This window comes from Equus przewalskii, chromosome 28 (genome assembly GCF_037783145.1).
Source record: "Equus przewalskii isolate Varuska chromosome 28, EquPr2, whole genome shotgun sequence".
NCBI classification, from domain to species: Eukaryota; Metazoa; Chordata; class Mammalia; order Perissodactyla; family Equidae; genus Equus; species Equus przewalskii.
This window is the reverse complement of record NC_091858.1, coordinates 25,427,219-25,447,910: the sequence shown is the minus strand read 5'-3', so window position 1 is coordinate 25,447,910 and position 20,692 is coordinate 25,427,219. Positions and strand designations below refer to the sequence as shown.

The 20,692-nt window shown below is 38.3% G+C and overlaps 1 protein-coding gene across 1 annotated transcript in view; it reads left to right on the top strand.

The window, feature by feature from the left end:
* Positions 1–20,692, top strand: part of WWC2 (WW and C2 domain containing 2) — a 210,470-nt gene that overhangs the window by 122,934 nt on the left and 66,844 nt on the right. Inside the window, exon 5 of the mRNA XM_070598578.1 lies at positions 17,116–17,195. Within this exon, the coding sequence (XP_070454679.1) occupies positions 17,116–17,195 (80 nt within the window). The remainder of the gene's footprint in view (positions 1–17,115; positions 17,196–20,692) is intronic.

Below are 20,692 nucleotides of genomic sequence, written 5' to 3'. Positions count from 1 at the left end.
TATAGTATATCACAAAGGACAAGGGAAAATGGAAAGATCCAATCATAAGGCTCTTAGAGTATACATAAAGGAATATAATATCATTTTCAGATAGACTGTATATTTTATATACTAGGGCAGGAGTGGCCCAACTTTTCCTATAAAGGGCCAAATAGTAAATACTTTCAGTTTTGCAGATATGGTAATCAGAATTGCAAGATATCCTCCAAGAGTCCCCACTCCCCGACCTTCCGTGTTGTACACACCCTACACAGTCTCTAGGCTGTCTGTCATGAACTTCACTCTTGTGATTGGGTTGTTTTATAGGACACAGCTGACTTTAACATAAGGAGATCAACCTGGCGGGCTGGAGGTAGTCACTGAGCCTTTTCTCTGGCTGGTGGTAGAGGAGAAGTCAGATGTTCAAAGCACAGGGGACATTCAGAGCACCATTTCTGTATTAAAGAGGAAGGGACTCATAGAAAGGAACTAAGAGTGATGTCTGCTGTAGCCACTGAGGAATCTGAACCTCAGTCCTGGAGCTGTGGGAGCTAAATTCTGCCAACAGCAAGAGTGTGGTTGAGAGTGGACTCTCCCCTGGAGCCTCCACATGACAACTCAGCCTGGCTTACACCTCAGTTTCAGTTTTGTAAACTTGAACAGAGAACCCAGCCAGACCTTGTGAGCTATTAAATAAGTCTAATTTTAAGCTACTAATTTTGTGGTAATTTGCAGCAACAGAAAACTTGATATAGCAGGCCATGTACAGACTCTGTCGTAGATTTTTCTTTTTCCTCACTGTTTCTGGGAAAATAATAAAAAACGTGAAAACCATTCTTAACTCATGAGACATCAAATAATTAGTCTACAGGGTGGGTTTGCCCCACAAGCTGTCATTTGCTGATCCCTGCCCTAAAATAACCACTAGGAAAATATAGAGGTCTTACCAATAGTGGAGATAAAATGGAATCATAAAAAAATTTAGTTAATCTAAAAGGAGGCAGGAATAGAGGTAGAAAGGATAAAAGAACATATGTGACAATTTAGAAAACAAATATAAAGATAGATTTAAACCCAACTCTGTCAATATATCAATGATTACACTAAATGTAAATGTTCTAAATGTTCCAATTAAAGGGCAGAGATTATCAGAATGGTTAAAATAAGACCCAACTCTATGATGACTACAGCAGACCTATTTTAAGTGTAAAAATCCAGGTCGGTTGAAAATTAATGAAAAATATATAATGTGATAACACAAATGCAAAGAAAGTTGCAGTTGCTGTATTTAGATCAAAGTAAACTTTAGAACAAGGATATTATTAACTAGAGATTTTATACTAATAAATGAGTCAGTTCATCAAAGGACATAAAAATCCTAAAGATGTGTGCACATAATAACAGAGCTTCAAATATCTGAAGTAGAGACCAATAGAACTGAAAGGAGAAAGACAGATTCACAATAATAGTTGATATATCACTGCTCCTCTTTTAGTAATTGACGGAATATGTTGACAAAAAATCAGCATCGTCGTTGGCAATGTGAACAGTACTGTCAACCAACCTGATCTAATGAACATTTGTAGAGCACGCCCTCTGAAAACAGCAAAACACATACTGTTTTCAAGTGTGCGTGGAGCGTTCACAAAGGAGACCTTACACTAGGCTGTGAGAAGAATTCTCAGTATTCAAGGGGACTGAGACCAAACTGACTACAGTGAGATTACACAAGACGTCAAAACGGTACATATCTGGAAAGATTTCCAAATACTTGGGTTTTATTAGCTTACTTCTTATTGATGAAAGAAGAAAGCACACAAGGAACATTTTTAAATATTTTGAACTAAATGAAAATGGAAATATACTCTAAAAATTTATGGGAATAAAGTAGTGCTTAAATGGAGGTCATTGGCAAATGGAACTCTCATATATTACTACAGGAATGCAAAATAGTACAACCACTGTGGAAGACTGTGTAGCAATTTCTTACAAGGTTAAACATAAACCTAAAATGTTACTCAGCAGCCCCGCTTGTAGGTGTTTACACAAAAGAAGTGAAAGTATATACCCACACTCAGACTTAAGTGTAAATATTCACAGGAGTGTTATTCTTACTAGCCCAAACCTAAATGTTCATCAGTGGGTGAATGGATAAGTACATTGTGGTAGATCCATAAAATGGAATAAAAAGGAGCAAGCTGCTGATACTCACAGCATGGATGAATTTTGAAAGCAATTGATAAGTGAAAGAAGCCGGTCACAAAAGACTACTTAGAGTGTGCTTCCGTCTATATGAAATTCTTGAAAAGGTGCATCTGACAGAAAGTGGGACAGTGGTTGCTAGGGGCTAGGTGGGGATAGATGACAGAGGGGCCTGAAGAAGTATGTGGTGATTGCCTGGTAGTTACGTGATTATGTATGTTTTTCTAAATTCATCATATTTCCTATTTTCAGTTGGTGAATTTTATTATAAATCATTTATTCAGCAATAAAGATAATTAAAATATCACTTTCTACATGGGGGAAAAGATTTAAATGAATAATTATTAGAAGCAATAAATAGAATGTGTGTTTTTTATACATACAAAATATTTTTTACATACTTATAGCTACTTAGAAAATATAGTGTGAAAAATCATATTCATAATAGCAAACAAAAATCATACCAAGGAATAACTTTTATCAAGAAATGTAGAGAGAATTATAAAACATTATTGAGGGATATTAAAAAAAGGTTTTAATAGGTAAGAGTCATACATTTTTCTTGAATAGAAAGAATAAATATTATAAGGAAGGACACATTATCAAAATCCTAATTTGGGAGTGGAGGAGGGGAAACAAGGTAAAATTTTGCAGAATATCATCTGGACAAATGACTAAACAGGAATAGGAAAAATTTAAAAGGAGTTAAACTGGGGGGGGTTGTTTTAGATTAAAAAATACTTTATTATGGGAAATATTAAACACTGTACATGAGTGGAGAGAATGGTATAATTATCTCCCTATTTCCATCACATGCCTCAATAATTTTATCTTTCATTCTCTCCCCAGTCCACTGAATTATTTTGATAATTTGAGATAGTAAATTATTTTGATAATTTGAGATAGTAGATAATTTCTTCTATATATATTTCAGCATCTATTCCTAAAAGCTAAGAAGTGTTTTCAAAAATATAACTGCTGTATATACCATTATCACTTTTTGAAAAGTCAACTTAGAATTCTTTGGTACCATTCAAATATCCAGTCAAGGTTTATGTTTCCCATTTGTGTCATAATTTGTTTTTCTGTTGGTTTGTTTGAATCAGGGTCCAAATATGGTCTATACCCTGCAGTTGGTAGATATATTTCTGAAGTCTATTTTAATCACTCTCTCTTCTTTTATGTGAAGCTGTTCAAAAAACCCAGGTCACTTGTAGAAGTCCTCGTCTGATTTTTGTATTTCATATCCTCATAGTCTACTTGAACAAATTTCTTGGCCCCTTTGTTTCCTATAAATTGCTAATTAGATGTAGAGATTATGAGATGTAGTTTTTTGGGGGGGTTAGGATTCATCATAGTATTATACCATCTCAGGTATACAGTATCTCATTTTTTCCCTTTTATTATAGTAGTAATCATTCATGGTCATCGTCTAGATTCGTTATTTCATTAAGGGTTGCAAATGATTTTAGTCTAATTGTGTTATTCCTATTTATTTATTTATTTGTTGGGATACTTCTCTAAAGAACCCCACCCCCACCCCACTGCTATTTGCTATTTGCTTACCCTCATCTCATATTGGAAAGATGGATAAATATTGGATTGTTTTCCTTTTTTTAAAACCTGTTTTCAAATGATGAGCTGTGGCTTTGCATCTGCCAGAGGTGACTAACAGAGTTGAATTTGTTTAAGTATCAGTATGTGCTCACACATATAAACATTATCGATGTCCTGACAATTATCATTCTTATTGAACTCACCTTGTCCTGTCTTATGCATAAAGGAGCCTCTTTATACTGGCTCCTGAATTCTCTGATCCCAGTATTCTTATAGTTTCTTTCTCCCTGGTCTGAAAAGATGTTCTTGACTTTTTTTGCCCTAGACCTGGAATCAGACATTTTTCCAAGAAATTCTTATTCTTTTTAGTGAGAAATGGTATTTAGAGACCACAATCTATATGCATGAATGTTTATTACAGTTGGGTTGGCAATAGCCTATAGGTATTTATGTTAATATATTTAAAGTACTTAAATCTCCAGTAATTATAAAAGTGTGATATTGACACAAAAATAGGAAGATCAGTGGAACTGAATATCCAGAAATACGCAGAAATGCCTCATTGAATTTAAAATATGATAAAAGTGGCATTCTGTGTCATTAGGGAAAAAATTGATTATTCAGTGAATGCTTAGGGACATCTCTTTGCCCATTTTACAGGAAATTAAGGTGGATCTGTACCTTATCCCTTATATAATAATTCCAGATGGATCAGTGATTTAAGTGTGAAAAGTTCAGTCATGAACTTATTTACTTAAATTAACGACAAAACATTTAAAGCGATGAGTGGCAGAACTATGGGAAGTAACAGACAAAGCCATGCTCATAGTGAGACATTTTGATAAATCAAGTGCAATAACTGACAGGATGGCAAGTCTTCAGTCTTTTATTGATTAAGCAATTATTTATTGAGTGCTTCATACATGCCAGGTACTGTTTGACACATTTGCTGTAGCAGAGAGCAAATGGAGTACTTAGCATAGGTCAGGCACTGTTTGAGGCAATGAGGAATAGCTGAAACAAAACAAGAGGGTTGCTCTTATGGAGCTTATGTTGTCTTAGGGTGGGGAGTTCAAACAACTAAGTTAATAAACTTAGTCTAATCGTTATATGTGGAGCCCACCAAACAGTGAATGCAGATTTCTTTCCAGCACTCACTTATAAAAATTAACGACATGCTAGCCATAAAACTGCCCTGAAAAAATTAATACAATGGGGGCCAACCTGGTGGGGCAGCAGTTAAGTGTACATGTTCCGCTTCAGCGGCCCGGGGTTCACTGGTTTAGATCCCAGGTGCGGACATGGCACTGCTTGGTAAGCCATGCTGTGGCAGGCATCCCACATAAAAAATGGAGGAGGATGGGCACAGATGTTAGCTCAGGGCTAATCTTCCTCAAAAAAAAAAAATTTAATACAATGAATTGATGTCAAACTGAGCACATTGTCTGATCATGCTGCTAATTAAGTTAGAAATCAGTAACAAAAAGATAAAACTTAAGAAAATCACAAAATTCTTAGATGGAACTTTAAACAATTTTTAAATAGAATTTAGCAGTATTCATGGATTAAAAAAATCAAATGGAAATATAGAAAGTAGTTAGAATTGAATGGTCATAAAAATACATAAAAAATTTGTGAGCTACAACTAAAGCAATTTTTAGTAAGAAATTTTTATAGTCTTAAATGAAAAAGAAATGTTAGCATTAATAACTAAACATATTAAAAAGATTAGAGAAGGAGCAGACTAAACTGAAAGAAAATGGAAAGAAATGAAGATAGGAACAATAATTAATGAAATAAAAAACAGGGGTACTATAAAGTAGCTCTAAAATAGAGCTACTCAGTAGAGCAGCTCAATATTTTTACAGGTGTGGAAAACCAAATCAAGCCTTGTCGTGATATCACAAGAATAGGAAAGAGAAAGCACAGAAAACCAACGTTAGGGGGCTTTTCTGTTAACAGAATGGTGAACTCTATGCCCACACTGCACGTCTCCTGAGGGTAACTAAAAATGGTGACGTGAATATGATATAAATGAAGAAAAGTAAAAGCATGAATGAGCTGGCAAGAAAGGCATTCACGGAGACTGTCAGCTAGACATGGAACCCGGGATAATAATCAGAGCACGAAAGCTGGGTTTAGCCCAAGGGAATTGGCCAAGCTGGGTGAACATCACCTTCCACATTCTTGCTTTCATGGTCTCGTGGAGACAAAGCCCAACTGCATAAAAGTGGGACCCCAAAAGATTAAACCCTCAGTAAGAGAATACTAGACTTAAGCTCAACCAACCCAGCCACCCCAGCATACCTGCCACTGCCATCACCACCACCACCACTTCTAGAAAGCAGGAAGGAAATTTGCCTATTTGGAAAAAACAACGCTATGTTGAAAAAGAAAAAAACAATTTGGATCTTTGAACTTATCACCATCTGATGCCCCTTACATGGGTTTGTAGCCTGAGTTCACACTTATCTGGATGGTCTGAGAAAGTGCAAGCTAAACACTGTGTAAGCTGTGACAGGTTTAGGCAGTGGCAGATAGTTGTGCCTCCAGTTGCCTGCAGGTGCGTATCCTCTCTGGAAGAAGACTCCTGCATGAACTCAGAGCCCCAAATCACAAATTTAATTAGAAACAAGGTCTCATCAATAAAAACTAGCAGAAAAACAGACAATAAAATCAGGTCTTCAGATGCTTCAAATTATGTTGATTTTAGGTAGAGAATACAAAATATGGGTGGTTAGTATGTTTCAAGAAATAAAAAAGGAATTGAAAATATGAGTAAGGAAGATACGATGAAAATGATCAAGGATGTATGAAAAAGAACCAAGGAGGGGCCGGCCCAGTGGTGCAGCAGTTGTGTGCACGTTCCTCTTTGGCGGCCCAGGGTTCACTGGTTCAGATCCCGGGTGCAGACATGGCACCACTTGGCATGCCATGCTGTGGTAGGCATCCCACATATAAAGTAGAGGAAGATGGGCATGGAAGTTAGCTTAGGGCCAGCCTTCCTCAGCAAAAAGAGGAGGATTGGCAGCAGTTAGCTCAGGGCTAATCTTCCTCAAAAAAAAAAAGAAAAAGAACCAAGGAGAAATTCTATAAATTAATCATGTAATGATTAAAATTCAAAGCTACCAGAGTAATAAAATCAACAATTCGACAATAGCTGACTATTCCATAACTGTGATGGAAGGAAAATGATAGTGTAATACTTTGAGTGTTCTAAGAGAGAGTAACCATTAACCAGAATTTTATACACAGCAAAACATCTTTCATGCATATGGATGAGATAAAACCATTTTCAGACAAAATCAGAAAGTAACATATGGCACCACTATTTCTTCACCACTGGAAATACTTAAGAAAGCAGGAAAGAAGAGAAGAGAATCAAAAAGGCACACCAAAGGAAGCATCTAATATAAGATGGTAAAACTAAGTCTAAATGTATCAGTAATTAGAATTAAGTGTAATTGGATTAAATGCTCTAGTAAAAAGACAAAGATTGACAGACTGGTTTTGGAAATAAAGGTCTTGTGATGCTTATAAGAGACACCTAAAATAAAGATATAGAAAAGTTAAAAATAAAAGGATGGAAAAAAGATGCAACAATCAAATTCTAATCTGAATAAAGCTGGTATAGCTTTGTTAATTTTGGAAAAGGTAGATTATAAGGCAAAATGCTTTGCTAAGAAAAAAAAAAGAGGACCATGAATCTCTAATGCCTCTGTTAAAATACAGGCCCCAAAATATATAGCAAGCATTGGCAGAAAATCCAAGTAGAAAATGACAAGTCCACAATCACAGTGGGAGATTCCAGTGTAACATTCAATAATTGATAGGTCAAACAGATAAAAAAAATAGTATAGAATAGGTGAATAACATGATTGACCAATGTAATCTAATTAATGTATATACAACATTGCGCCAAAAAAGTGGGGAATAAAAATTCTTTTTAAACACAGTACATTTATGAAAACTAACCAGATATTGGGCCATTAGGTTAGTTTCAATAAGTTTCAAAGTATTGATCAGACCACACTCTGTGACTATAATGAATTTGTTAGTATTCAATTTAAAAATAACTGCTTCACACCATTTAGAAGAGCTGAAATCAAAAAGACCAACAATACAAAGAATTGTCAAGGTGTGGAGCTGCTGGAACTCCTTACTGCTGGTGGGAGTATAAAGTGACACATTCGCTTTGGAAAGCTGTTTGGCCTTTCCTAATAAAATTGACCGTGTGCACACCTGTTACCACGCAGCTTCACTCCTGTGAATAAAATGCTCATAGTGTAATAGCCTGAAACTTGAAATGTCTACCAGCCGCAGAATGGCTGAATTCATTATGTGTAGTCACTCACTAGAACATTGTATAGCGGTGAAAATAAGTTAGTACAATTGCCTGCAGCCACACAGTGTTGAGCAGATGAAGCTAGAAGTAAGACAATACACACTGTATGATCCCATCTATATAAAGTTCAAAAAAGACAAGTCTATTTATTGGGTTAGAAGTCAGGATAGTGGTTACTTTGGGGAGAAGAGAAGCTTCAGTAATTTGGAGGGGCACAAGAATGGCTCTGGGATTCTGATAATGAATTATTTCTTGAACTTTTGGCCTTTCCATGGGTGTTTTAACGGTGGGGTCATTCATTGGGTGGTATACTCAAGATTCTTTCCTTTTCTGTGTGCATGTTTTACTTCTAAGTTTAAAAAACTTAGAAGCTACATAATTTGGATATCCAGAACCATACACTTCTAAATAATAATGGGTCAAAAATATATGAATATTCTTTGCTAAAACTAGTAAGTAAAACTTTGAGAAACAGGATGTTTGTGTAGCTTCAAAGTATCTCCCCCCCTAATACGCATCGCTTAACTCGGATTGCTTTAACATGTCCACTAATGTTTGATACTCCTCTCTCCTTGAGTATGGACTTCTAATGAATAGAACATGGAAAGGGAAGAAGAGTAAGCTCACAGTGAAGAAATCTGGCAAATACTACCATAACCAAGTGATTAAGGTTAATGACTTATTGTCACCAGCGATAAGTCAAGTTGATAGCATGTACCCGGATAGCATTTGTTGAGGACACATCACCTCTGTGGTGGTCTTCTTCCAAATTTAGAACCTCAGTCTATTAAGGAGAAAGCCTCAAGCAAACCGACGGTACCCGCTGCAAAACATCTGACCTATTCAAGAACGAATAGATCTTTAAAGACAAGGAAAGGCTGAGGACGTGTCACAGATTGGAGGAGCTTGAGGAGACAGAAGTAAATACAACATGGTGTCCTGAGTTGGATCCTGGAATAGAGGAAAGACAGTAGTGGAAAAAGTAGAGAATCCTAAAAAAATCTGTAGTTTAGTTAATAGTGTCAGAAAAGAATTAAAGGAAAACTTAAAGCCTTAATTGCATGTACTAGAAAATAAGAAAGTCTTAAAAATTACTGAGCAATGAATTCAACCTAAGAACACCAGAGTAAATCTGAAGAGAGTGGAAGACGGGAAATAAAGTTAAGGGAAGATATTATTGAAATAGTGAGCATGGCTGTAATAAAGAGCATCAGTGAAAGCAAAATTTAGTTCTTTGAGAGAATAGTAAAATTGACAGATAACTGTCAGGAGTGACTCAAAAGTGAGAGGAAAAAGAAACAAAAATATGTAAGGAATGAAAAGAGGTAAAACTCTAGATGCTTAAGAAATAAGAGAAATAAGCAAATTTATACTATTACTTTTGAATTTCAAGATGGAAAGAATAAATTTCTATTAAAATATCATTGACCAAAAATGACTCAATATGAAAGAAAAAATCTGAATAGCCCTTTTACGATAAATGAAATTCCAGAGACACCCTGCAGATTAGGCTGGCATAACCTTGGCACCAAATTCTGACAAGATAATATGAGGGGAAAAAAATGGCCAGTCTTATTCATAGGCATAGCTGCCAAAATCCTAAACAAAATATTGGTAAACCTAGTACAGGAACATTTAAAAATAATATCATGGGTTTTTTTGTTTCCAAAATCAGTGCAGCTAAGAACAGGTGCTGTAGAAGAGGGCGTGGGGCTGCAGTTCGAATGGGGTCTTCAGAGTAGGTCTCGCTGCAGCTTGAATGGGGTCTTCAGAGTAGGTCTCGCTGCAGCTTGAATGGGGTCTTCAGAGTAGGTCTCGTTGACAAGGCGACAGTGAGCAAAGGCTCAACAGAGATGGTGAAGAAGTCATCTAGATGGGGAGGAGTTGGTAAAGGTCCTGATGCTGGAGAAGGTCTGGAATCTTCAAGGAACAATGAGAAGTCAAATGCGGCCACGTTAGAGGGAGGGAAGGTGAGAGTTAACTTCGGCGAGGAAAGGGAGACGCAGCTTGTAGGCCTCGTGACCGCCGTGAAGACTTCGGGTGTTAATCTGAAATGGGACGCCGTGACCAAGTTTCTGTGATGTGTGTTTATTTTTTATCAGTTTAATTGGCATATAGAGATACCCTGGTTTTCAGTTTTGTCTTTGTTAGGAGATGATTTGGTTTTGTGTGTGGGTGATGTTCTACCTTTTCTGTTTCCATTTGTTGGTTTGCGTTTTTTTAAATCTAACAGCTTTATTGAGAAATAATTCACATACCGTACAATTCACCTATTTAAAATGTACAGTACAATGGGTTTTAGTATATTCAGTTGTAATTTATTATATTTAGTTGTATACCTGTCATCACAATCTAATTTTAGAACCATTCTGTCTCCCCTAAAAGAAGCCCCGTACCCATTAGCAGTCACTGCCCATTTCCCACACTCTTCTCCTCCACCCTCAAGCCCCAAGCAACCACCAGTTTATTTTCTGTCTCTCTGATTTGCCTGTTCTGGATATTTGTATAAATGGAATCATACAATATGTGATCTTTTGTGTCTGGCTTCTTTCACTTCGCATGATGCTTTCAAGATTCATCCATGTGTAGCATGTGTCATTTCATTCCTTTTTATTGCTGAATAATATTCCATCGTACAGATAGAGTACATTTCATTTACCCATTCACCAGTTGGTGGATGTTTGAGTTGTTTTCCCTTTTTGGCCATTTTGAACAGTGTCATGATGAACATTCCTGCGCAAATGTTAGTGTGGACATAAACTTTCATATTTCTTGGGTGAATGCCAAGGAGTGGAATTGCTGGGTCGTGTGGCAACTTATTGGTTTATTTTAACTTCTTGTGCAGATGTAGCATTGACCTTCCATATTTGTATCTATTATTTGTATCTTAAGATAGTGTCTTTCATAAATGTCTCATATAATTTTTCTCAGTGGCTTTTGTTTTGTTATTCCCTTTATATTGTTGTTAAACAAAACTTTGGGTTTTTAAACACAATATTGTATTCAATATCTTGTTTCTGATAACTGAATCCATTTATTAGACATCACACATGGCTCTAATGGCATCTGGGATTCTGTTTTCCTCTATTCTTTAGTAAAATCAAAAATGTTTTCATTATTAATTCTTTGACTTTCTGGAGCTGATTTCTCATTTTCTTTAAAGATGTCTTTAGAGAGGAGGAGGGTGGTGAGGATTTCAGTGAGGTGGAGGCGGTAGTGAAGAGAAAGATTTCCAGAAGGAGCAAGGTGACAGTTGCCCTTTGTTGGCTTGCTTAAGGGGCTCCCGGCCAGACAATGGAAAAAATGGTGCAAAGGGAAAGTGGTCATTAGCAAAATGCCATTTCACTCATTACAGCTTTAAGGTCGCTGGCTTCACTTTCAGGGCACACTTACGAAACCTGCCTGTCTTGTGATCCTTCCAAGGTCCACAGGTTCTGGAATTTACTTTTCCTTCATTGTCACCTTCCTTCTCCCCCTTTTAAAATAAAGCTTATTACACACTAGGATTGTGAGAGATGGTCGGAGGCTCTGTGATTTCCAGTCATACTTATCACATTTAATCACAGTATCTTCCTGGTTTTCAGAAATGACTTTAAAATCAATTGAAAATGTCAGTGGCTTTAGTGTAGTCTGTTTAGAAAGCAAGAAATGTGCAAAAGTCCTGGGTCTCTTGCCTCCAATTTGGTGCTCTGGGTTGTGAGATTTGATTCCACAGAAATAGGTCTGTAAAATTAGATGGTTGGCTACAGCTGCAGAAAGTAGCCAGGCTCTAGGGCGTCTGGGCTGTTCATATCTTCAGTTGGGGATGGGATGAAGGAATAGTGAAGTTTCTAAGGAAGAATAACAGCCATAGATTTTATTTAGGTTATTGTGCTACAATTCTAGTTTGTCTTTGATCTTACATGTACTGTCATGCCATTAATAGCCAAAACTTTTATAATTGTAGTTAAAAAAAATTCTCCTGGGTTCTAGACTGCTTTCTGCTGCTTAGTAGTGGTGTAACCTTCAGCAGATTACTTATTCTCTTTAGATCTGAGATTCCTCAGCTACAAAATAAGAATTAAAACTGTCTCTACCTAATAGAGTAGTTATAAGGATTGAAAACAGGTATTTATATTTAGCACAATGCCTGGAATACATATAGTGCTCGTGAATTTTAGCTCTCATTATTGCTCCTAGCAGAGTCCACATTGTGCTAAATTTGCAGGTGAGCATTAGCTCATCGTTTAGCTGTGGTCCAAGGACACTTGTTTTTACATCCCGTGTCCTACGTTTGAGGCTAGGTTGGAGAATGGAAGAATAGAAACAGTGATCCTTTAGTAGCTAATCTTGTCAAATGGTTCTCCGAGAAGAAAGGTGGTTGAACGAATTAAGACCTTACTCTTAAAACTAAGAGCAATTGGAAGTAATGTCCGGTTGGAAATAATGTGTTTTCGCTTGTCAGTGGAGTAGAATCACACTTTTTCATAGTTAACAAAATAAAATGCAACATTGATATTCAGGAGCTGAGACTCATTCAGGTCATCCACTAAGCAGACTTCCCAAAATAAGAACAGGAGCTTAGAGCCAACTTTAGGTAAAGTAAATAATGTGGAGGAAAAGAAAGCACGGATTAGCTTCCTCCATCATTGTCAGCAAACATACAGTAAACTCTCACTCCCATCACTTAAACAGAGGAGCATCTGAGTTGCCAAAAGTTAACTTAGATTTTAAATGATAATTTTTGGAAAAATTAAATTAGTGTGTCATCACAGTCCAAATGACTTTAAGTAGAAGGCTATTTTCTGTCAATGAAATATACTGATTGTTTAAATTCGGTTGTTCTCAGTGGGCTCAATATTACCATTGTTTGTTTGTTTGTTTTGAGGAAAATTAGCCCTGAGCTAACGTCTGCCACCAATCCTCCTCTTTTTGTTGAGAAAGACAGGCCCTGAGCTAACATCTGTGCCCATCTTCCTCTATGTTATATGTGGGATGCTGCCACAACATGGCTTGATGAGTGGTGCTAGGTCTGCACCCGGGATCCAAACCGGCAAACCCTGGGCCACCAAAGCAGAGTGCAGGAATTTAACCACTACGCCACCGGGTCAGCCCCAATATCACCATTGTTTTTATCAACTGTGTTTCCAAAAGTAAAGACAGGTTTCGGCCCAGCTATTTGAGTTGCTATTGATTTTTGGATTAACTGGTTTTTTTAAAAATAAAAATGTTACAGTCTTTTTAGTAAAAAGCTCTTGAGGGTGCGGCCAGAAGTAGAAGTACATGCCGAGTGAGCTGTTGATTGCTGATGGCTCTCTCGACGCGATAACGGTCTAATGCTAAAGGTGAAATGTCTTTATGACACAGTGTGAATGAGCTCATTGCTCCTCATGAATATTAAAGCACCTTCAAAATCCAGTTCAGATATCTCCTCCTCCATGAGGTCAGCCCTCATCCCCAAGCCGTAAGGAATCCTTTCCTCTTTTGAATTCCAAAAGCATTGTTTATACCTCTGTTAGTAGTTATAAATCAGGCCTTGCAACACAGTTATTTGTATTTCCTTTTCCCTAATAAAATATAAGTGCCTTAGGATACAGACTGTGAAACATTCAGATAAACTTAACAGATAAATTATTGAATATCTACTATATCCAAATTGTGCCCTTAAGTATGGGTGTTAACATGGGTATTACTCAGCTCCTGTCCTTGTCATTTTATTCCTTGTAGTACCCAGTCTCCCTCTTGACTTTCTCTCTCTTTTATTCCGTGATGCTCTTTTTTTTTTTCCTCCAGTTACTCTTACCACTACTTCGTGGCGTGTTTTGTGTTTTCCTCTGGTAGACTTCTGAATGATGAAGATGCCCAGGCTGTGTTCCTCACTCTCTTCTCTTTTCAGTCTTCTCTCCAGGTGATCTCATTTATTCTTATGCATTTAAAATATCGTCTTTATGTCAGTGACTCCGTTTATGTCTCTAGTCCAGGCACCACTTCTGAACATCAAGGCCACGTATTCCAATTGCATTTGAAGTCTCGTGGGTATCAGAAAAATAAATATCTGAAAGAAAACCCTGGTCTTTCCCCCAAATCTTGTCCCACTCTTTAGGAAAGCACCTTCATGCACCCTACTGGCAAGCCAAAATCCTGGAGGTGGTCTTAGGCACATCTTCTCCTTCATTCTCCACTTTGAGTCCGTCACCAAGTCCTGTTGATTCTACCCCAAAATACATTCTTCCTCTGGGCTCTACTCTCCATAGTGCTGCCTGCACCCGTACCCACAGTGCTGGTGGAATGGCCCCTTTTGGCCCCTCTGGTCTAATGACCACAGAGTCATCACAGTGATGTTTTAAAATCATAAAGCAGAGCATGCTTTCAAATCCCTCCTTGATTCTCATTGTTCGTAGGATAGGTTTTAGAAATCCTCAGCATGGCTTCAAGACTCTATGTAATCAGGCCTTCTTTTCCAATCCCTTCTCATGCCGCACACCACCTCTGTAATCCAGCAATGCTAGCATTCTTAAATCCAGAGATTTGCTGAGTTTTCCCCTCCCACAGTTTAGGGTTTGTCTGCAAGCTCTGCCTTTTTAAAAAATTATTTTATTTTATTGAGGTCATAATATTTTATAACATTGTGAAATTCCAGTTGTACATTATTGTTTGTCAGCTGCCATATATATCTGCCTCTTTACCCCTTATACCCACTCCCAAACCCCCTTCCCCTCTGGTAACCACTAATCTGTTCTCTTTGTCCATGTGTTTGTTTATCTTCCACATATGAGTGAAATCATACAGTGTTTGTCTTTCTCTGTCTGGCTTGTTTTGCTTAACATAATACATAATACATAATTTTGTCTTTTTTTATGGCCGAGTAGTATTCCATTGTGTGTGTGTGTGTATATATATATATATATATATATATATATACACACACACAACATCTTCTTTATCCATTCATCAGTTGATGGGCACTTGGGTTGCTTCCACATCTTGGCTATTGTGAATAATGCTGCAGTGAACATAGGGGTGCATAAGTGTCTTTGAATTGTTGATTTCAAGTTCTTTGGATGAATACCCAACAGTGGGATAGCTGGGTCATATGGTATTTCTATTTTTAATTTTTTGAGAAATCTCCATATGGTTTTCCATGGTGGCTGCACCGTTTGTATTCCCACCAGCAGTGCATAAGGGTTCCATTTTCTCCACATCCTCTCCAACATATGTTGTTTTTGTCTTGGTAGTTATAGCCATTCTAACAGTTGAAAGGTGAAAGCTCATTGTAGTTTTGATTTGCATTTCCCTAATGATTAATGATGTTGAACATTTTTTCATATGCCTTTTGGCCATCTGTATATCTTCCTTGGAAAAACATCTGTTCATATCCCCTGCCCATTTTTTGATCAGGCTCTTTGTGTTTTTGTTGTTGAGTTGTATGAGTTCTTTATATATTTTGGAAGTTAATCCCTTGTCAGATATGTGATTGACAACTAACCCAGGTGCGCAGATCCACTGCTGTCTCCTCCTGGATCGCACCAGCTGTTGTGCTTTGTGGGCAGGATCTCCCCACTGGGTCCAAGCCTGGGCTGCTCCCTATCTCCACCACCTCCCTGGGGGTAGTCCTTCCACCTTCAGATGTATCGCTGCACAGGTCTCTCAGGCATCCTGATGTGCAGTGTGAGTATCCTCCACTGATCAGTGAATGTCCATTTTGTTGTAACTCAAAAGCGGGAGAGATGAAGGGAGCACTTACGCTGCCACGTTGCTGAGATCCCTGGGCAAATTCAGCCTTTGGAGGACTCCGTTCTACCAAGTGAAGCCCCACTAACCCTCTCAGCTTAAACATCATTTTCTTAGCAAGGCTTTACCCAACCCCTCAGACTAAATTAGATCCTGTTCACCTTTTATATCTTGAAGTATCCTGAACTTTTCCTTTGTATCACTTGTGGTAATTGGTAAGATTTATTTTATCTGATGATCATTTGCTCAATATATGGCTCCCCCATTGTTCTATTGAGAACCTGTAAGACCTATTCTGTTGTTCTATAAGACCCTATAAGGGCAAAGATCGTGTCTGTTTTGTTCACACTTCAGACCCAGGACCTGACACATGGTGGAGAGTCAGTAAATATTTGAGGAATTGGTAGAATAAATAGGAAATAAAAGTTCAAAAGCACATTGAAATACGGTGTAACAGAATGTGCTTAACACTTAATATATGGAAGTAACTTTCTGATACATGTGAAGACCTTTTGTTTGTGACTAAACCAGGCTTCTGCTGTTTTTCTGATCTATCAGATTTTAGTGTTGTTATTACCAAAGAATGTACTTGGCAACAGGAAAAAAATATTTTTTATCAGTTTGACAACACATATTTATTCATCACCTACTGTTTGCCTGGTACTGTTCTAGAAGTTCAGGGCACCGCTGGTGGGACGTGGCTTACTTTCTCCTGGGGGACAGACAGGAAACAGGTACAGAGAGGACTTCCGCTCTTGAGAAGTACTGTAAAATACATAGAGAGATGGCAGGAAGAGGGCAGTTACAGTGGTCTTCTTTGAAAAGGCAGTGCGTGAGCCAAGACCTGAGTGAGTAGGAGTCAACTATTGAGTATCTGAAGGAAATCCTGCCAGGCAGAGGGAACAGCACGTGCGGAAGCACTGAGGCAGCTCCTGCCTGGCATGTTTGAGAAACGGGGTGGCCAGTGGTCCTGGAGCAGAGTGAAGGAAGGGTGAGGACAGAGTCAGAGCCACCTTGGTTTGAAGTTCTGACTCTCTCCTTACTGGCTGTTTATCACAAAATGGAGACAATTGTCATGTCCAGCTCAGAGGAATATTGCTAAATAAGATGATGAAGGTAAATATTAGTGATAATGTACATGATTGGTAATGTAAAAATAATTAATCTACCTTCCATAGAGTTTCTGTCAAGGAGAAACTAGTAGAGTGAATGTTAAACTAATGACTGATTATGTGTTTAATAGTTTACTAATGGATTATCTTTTAAAGCAGTGTTGCTAATTATTTACAAACATTCATATTTACATTGATTTCTCACAAAAGGTTAAAAAGCTGAAGAGAGAGCTCTCACAGATGAAGCAAGAATTGCTCTATAAAGAACAAGGCTTTGAAACGTTGCAACAGTGAGTATAAAAATCCTAAAATTGACTTTAGAATAATTCAAAGCCCCCTAACTAAGACGAAGGAAATAAAAGTACTTTACATAAGAGATTTCTCGAAGAAACATAAAGTAAAAAGCTCAAAGCTCTGCACCAAAAAACAAAAAAGCAGTCAACTGACAAGCAAGAAACTTGGGAAAATCTATACACTTTGAAAATGTCTGAAGTTTTTAGTAATCATTAGAGATCCAAAGAAGCTAAAGTGAGAAACTTGACTTGTCTCCTGGGTGCTGGCAGCCTGTCTGAGATGGGGGCGTGCAGCCAAGGCAGTAGGTGCAGGGAGCGTGCTCCGCGTTCTGCTCTGGGGCCAGACTCTGAGCTCCACTGCCCTGGGCCCTGGTGGAGGCATCTCTCTGCCCTCCGTCAGCCCCAGGCGTGCCTGGACCGTGGCTGAGCTCGGGAGCAAGTCAGGATCGTGCGCAGAGGAGCTGGGTGAGTTCCTCATTTGCCGGGTGCCTCCTGCCCTTTCCAGTTATGTACTGAAGTCTGATGGGCCATTGGCATAGCTCTGGGCTGGGCCAGGTGAGATGGAAATGTAGATGGCAGAGGGGAGCGGGGCCTGGAAATCCCTGCTGCATTGCCAGCCCCCAGAAGCCGCTGCTCTCACTGCTGATGATGCCCGGCCTAAGTAAGCCCTGACAGGCACACTGAGACTTTCTAGCTCTCACAATTCCCAACACAGGGTCTCTGATGCAAGAGAAGCAGCCGATGGTTTCACAGCCACATGACCACAGAGAGGATCAAAGGCGTTATCCCTTGAAAGGCACGCAGCTGCTTTGTACCTTCCTTCTCCATGATGCAGGGCTCAGTGCCACCCGTTGTGTGCAGTCTTTATGGGGATCTCCCTGATGGGTTTCATGTCCAGGCAGGTTCCTGCTCTTCCCTGCCTCTCCCTCAGCAGCAAGCCAAGGCAGCAGGGCGTTTCCCCATTTACAGATCCTGTATGTTCTCTGGCCAGGCAAACATGAGCTGATGGTTCTGCGTGTTGGATGATGAGCTCCATCTCGGGATACCCAGCCAGGATGCCTGACCACCAGTCACGTGACTTTGGTTTCAGATGTTTGGTTTTGTGACTCACTCTTCCTTTTTGCCTATTCCCCTCATGTAATCCTGACCATGATATTCTGTCAGATGCTCCTCCCGCCCTGGTGGTTCTCAACTGCTTATTAGAATACTCTGAGGAGCTCTTTAAAAAATACCTGTCTCTGGTCTCCACCCCAGGTAGATTTTATGAGATCTCCAGGTGGTTCTTGAGTACAGCTGTGTTCTAAGAAGTTCATCTGGTTGCAGAGCTTGCCTAAAAACTGGGCAGACCTGGGATGACCTAAATGTGTTATTTAGTAATTGTATATCAACATAAAGGAGGGCTTTCTGGTAGGAGTGGAGGGAGAAAACAAACTCTGAAGAGCGCCACAAAATGTTTAGCCATACGTTAAACATTTTTAAGGCACGTGAAATTATAACTCATGTCACCACCCGAGATTAAAGGTTAGCCAAACTTGCTGTTTTTGTTATATTGATGTAACAATGCTGTATTGTTTCAAAGCAGTTTGCTTGCAAGCAATTTTTATAGGAATCTAAGGCATGTTTAAGAATCTGTCAATAACATTCCACAAGAAAACAATGGACATTTGTTGTGGAAATTTAGGCCTTCTCTTACAATGATTCTAATCCCTTGAACCAAGAGCAGGAGGATATGATATCTACCATCAGAGACATCTCTTGTTGATGTTAACTATAGACAAAATAAAGCTGTTTGCATTCAGATGTTAACCACCATACTAGTAGAACCTTGAATAATGATTGATTGAACCCCGAGACCATACTTTTCAAGAAACCACATTCCTGATACTATAAAGGGACGTTTACTTAGGGTTATGAAAGGAAATATATTTCAGGAAAAGATTTAAATAGAATCCCACTGCAGGCTTTTGCAACTTTTCACGTATTCACAATAGAATGGAATATTTTTGTTGAATCTGGAATTATAATGTAATTTAAAGTCAGGCTTCATTTTACCTGGTGTAATAGTTTATGCTGGATGAATGAATGTAGTTTTATGCTCTATGTTATTCATTTCAGTCTCTGGTTCCCAAATTTGACTTTGGCCTAAGCGAGAGTGTTGCTTATGTGTAGATGGATACCAGGAAGGAGCATATTTCTACTTTGCCACCTCCAGTGTTCACTCAAAATTGGAAAATGGGAGGTGATGAAACACCCAGCAAGCCAAAAGTATATGCAGAGTCTGTGAAAGTTTGGCTCTAGGGGCACATATTTTCCAGGGAAAGCATGCAAATGATAATCTCTTCTCTTTCAGAAGAGGCTAAGATATGGGAAAAATTAATTATAGGGCACAAACCAAAACTTTTTAAAAAATTTGTAGGGAAAAATATAAATGGCATTTCTGAAATTAAGAACAGAAAGCTCAGTACTTTGCTTTAAAAATCAGCACGTAATGCTAATATTTTATTTTATTGTCAGGGTCAAATGAGAGAAAAGTTGGGAGATGAAAAGTGGAGGAGAAAAAGGAGAAACTCGGAGGAAAAGGAAAAAAGCAACATTTAAAAGTAGAGAGGTTGACAGGAGGCAAAAGAAAGGGAAAAAAGGCCAAAAAGGGTTCCGTGGCGCACGCTGCGCCGGGATGGCTCGTTCTTGTCGTTTTTAACTTGTGATTGAGCATTGGATAGCCAAGAAGTTTTTGTCTATTTTTAAAGCTCTCTGCAGTTTAAATTAGCAGCCTGAAGTAATCCTGCTTTTATTTTCAAATGTTATGGTTGATTTCTGAATTAAACATTTGTTTTACTGTTAAATTCTGCAGGTTTTACACAAATAGGAAGAAATTACTTGGGCTCCAGCGATTTATTTTGACAGAGTTTGAGATGCCTATATTACTAGCTATTTCATAAAATCTCACCAATTTATTTTTTTTAATTAAAATAAGCCTTTTGCCTCAACTAAGTTGGTAGATATAATACTTCAGGGGGCCAACAATTTCACTGACAAATGCCTTCCCAAATAAATGGAATTAACCCATATTCAAAGTACTTCCAGTGTTCTTATCAAATATTATAAATCTAATAGTCGTAAGAGCCCCAAGCCCTGGCCTATGAGGCTAGTCGCCCTACAAGCGGAGTGTTTCTGCAAATTTAGCCCCTGAATTGGCCTCGGTTTCTTCATTTGGAGGAAGTGTGACTCGTAGATCTCCAGGGTCCCTTCCCACCCTGAACACTTGGTGTGTGTGTGTTTAATTCAGTGACTCCATTCGTCGTACTTTATTATCGAATGACCTTATGATGAAATTTATTTTCTTAGATTCTTTAAGGCTTTAATTGCTTGTTCAGCAGCATAAAATATTTAGTAAAATAGTGCTTGGGGTAATATGTTATCTACAAACTGCACTTGTTTGAGTAAATTTTGCTTGGAAGAGTGAAAAAGATGGCATTGTTTTGGTCTTTTTTTCA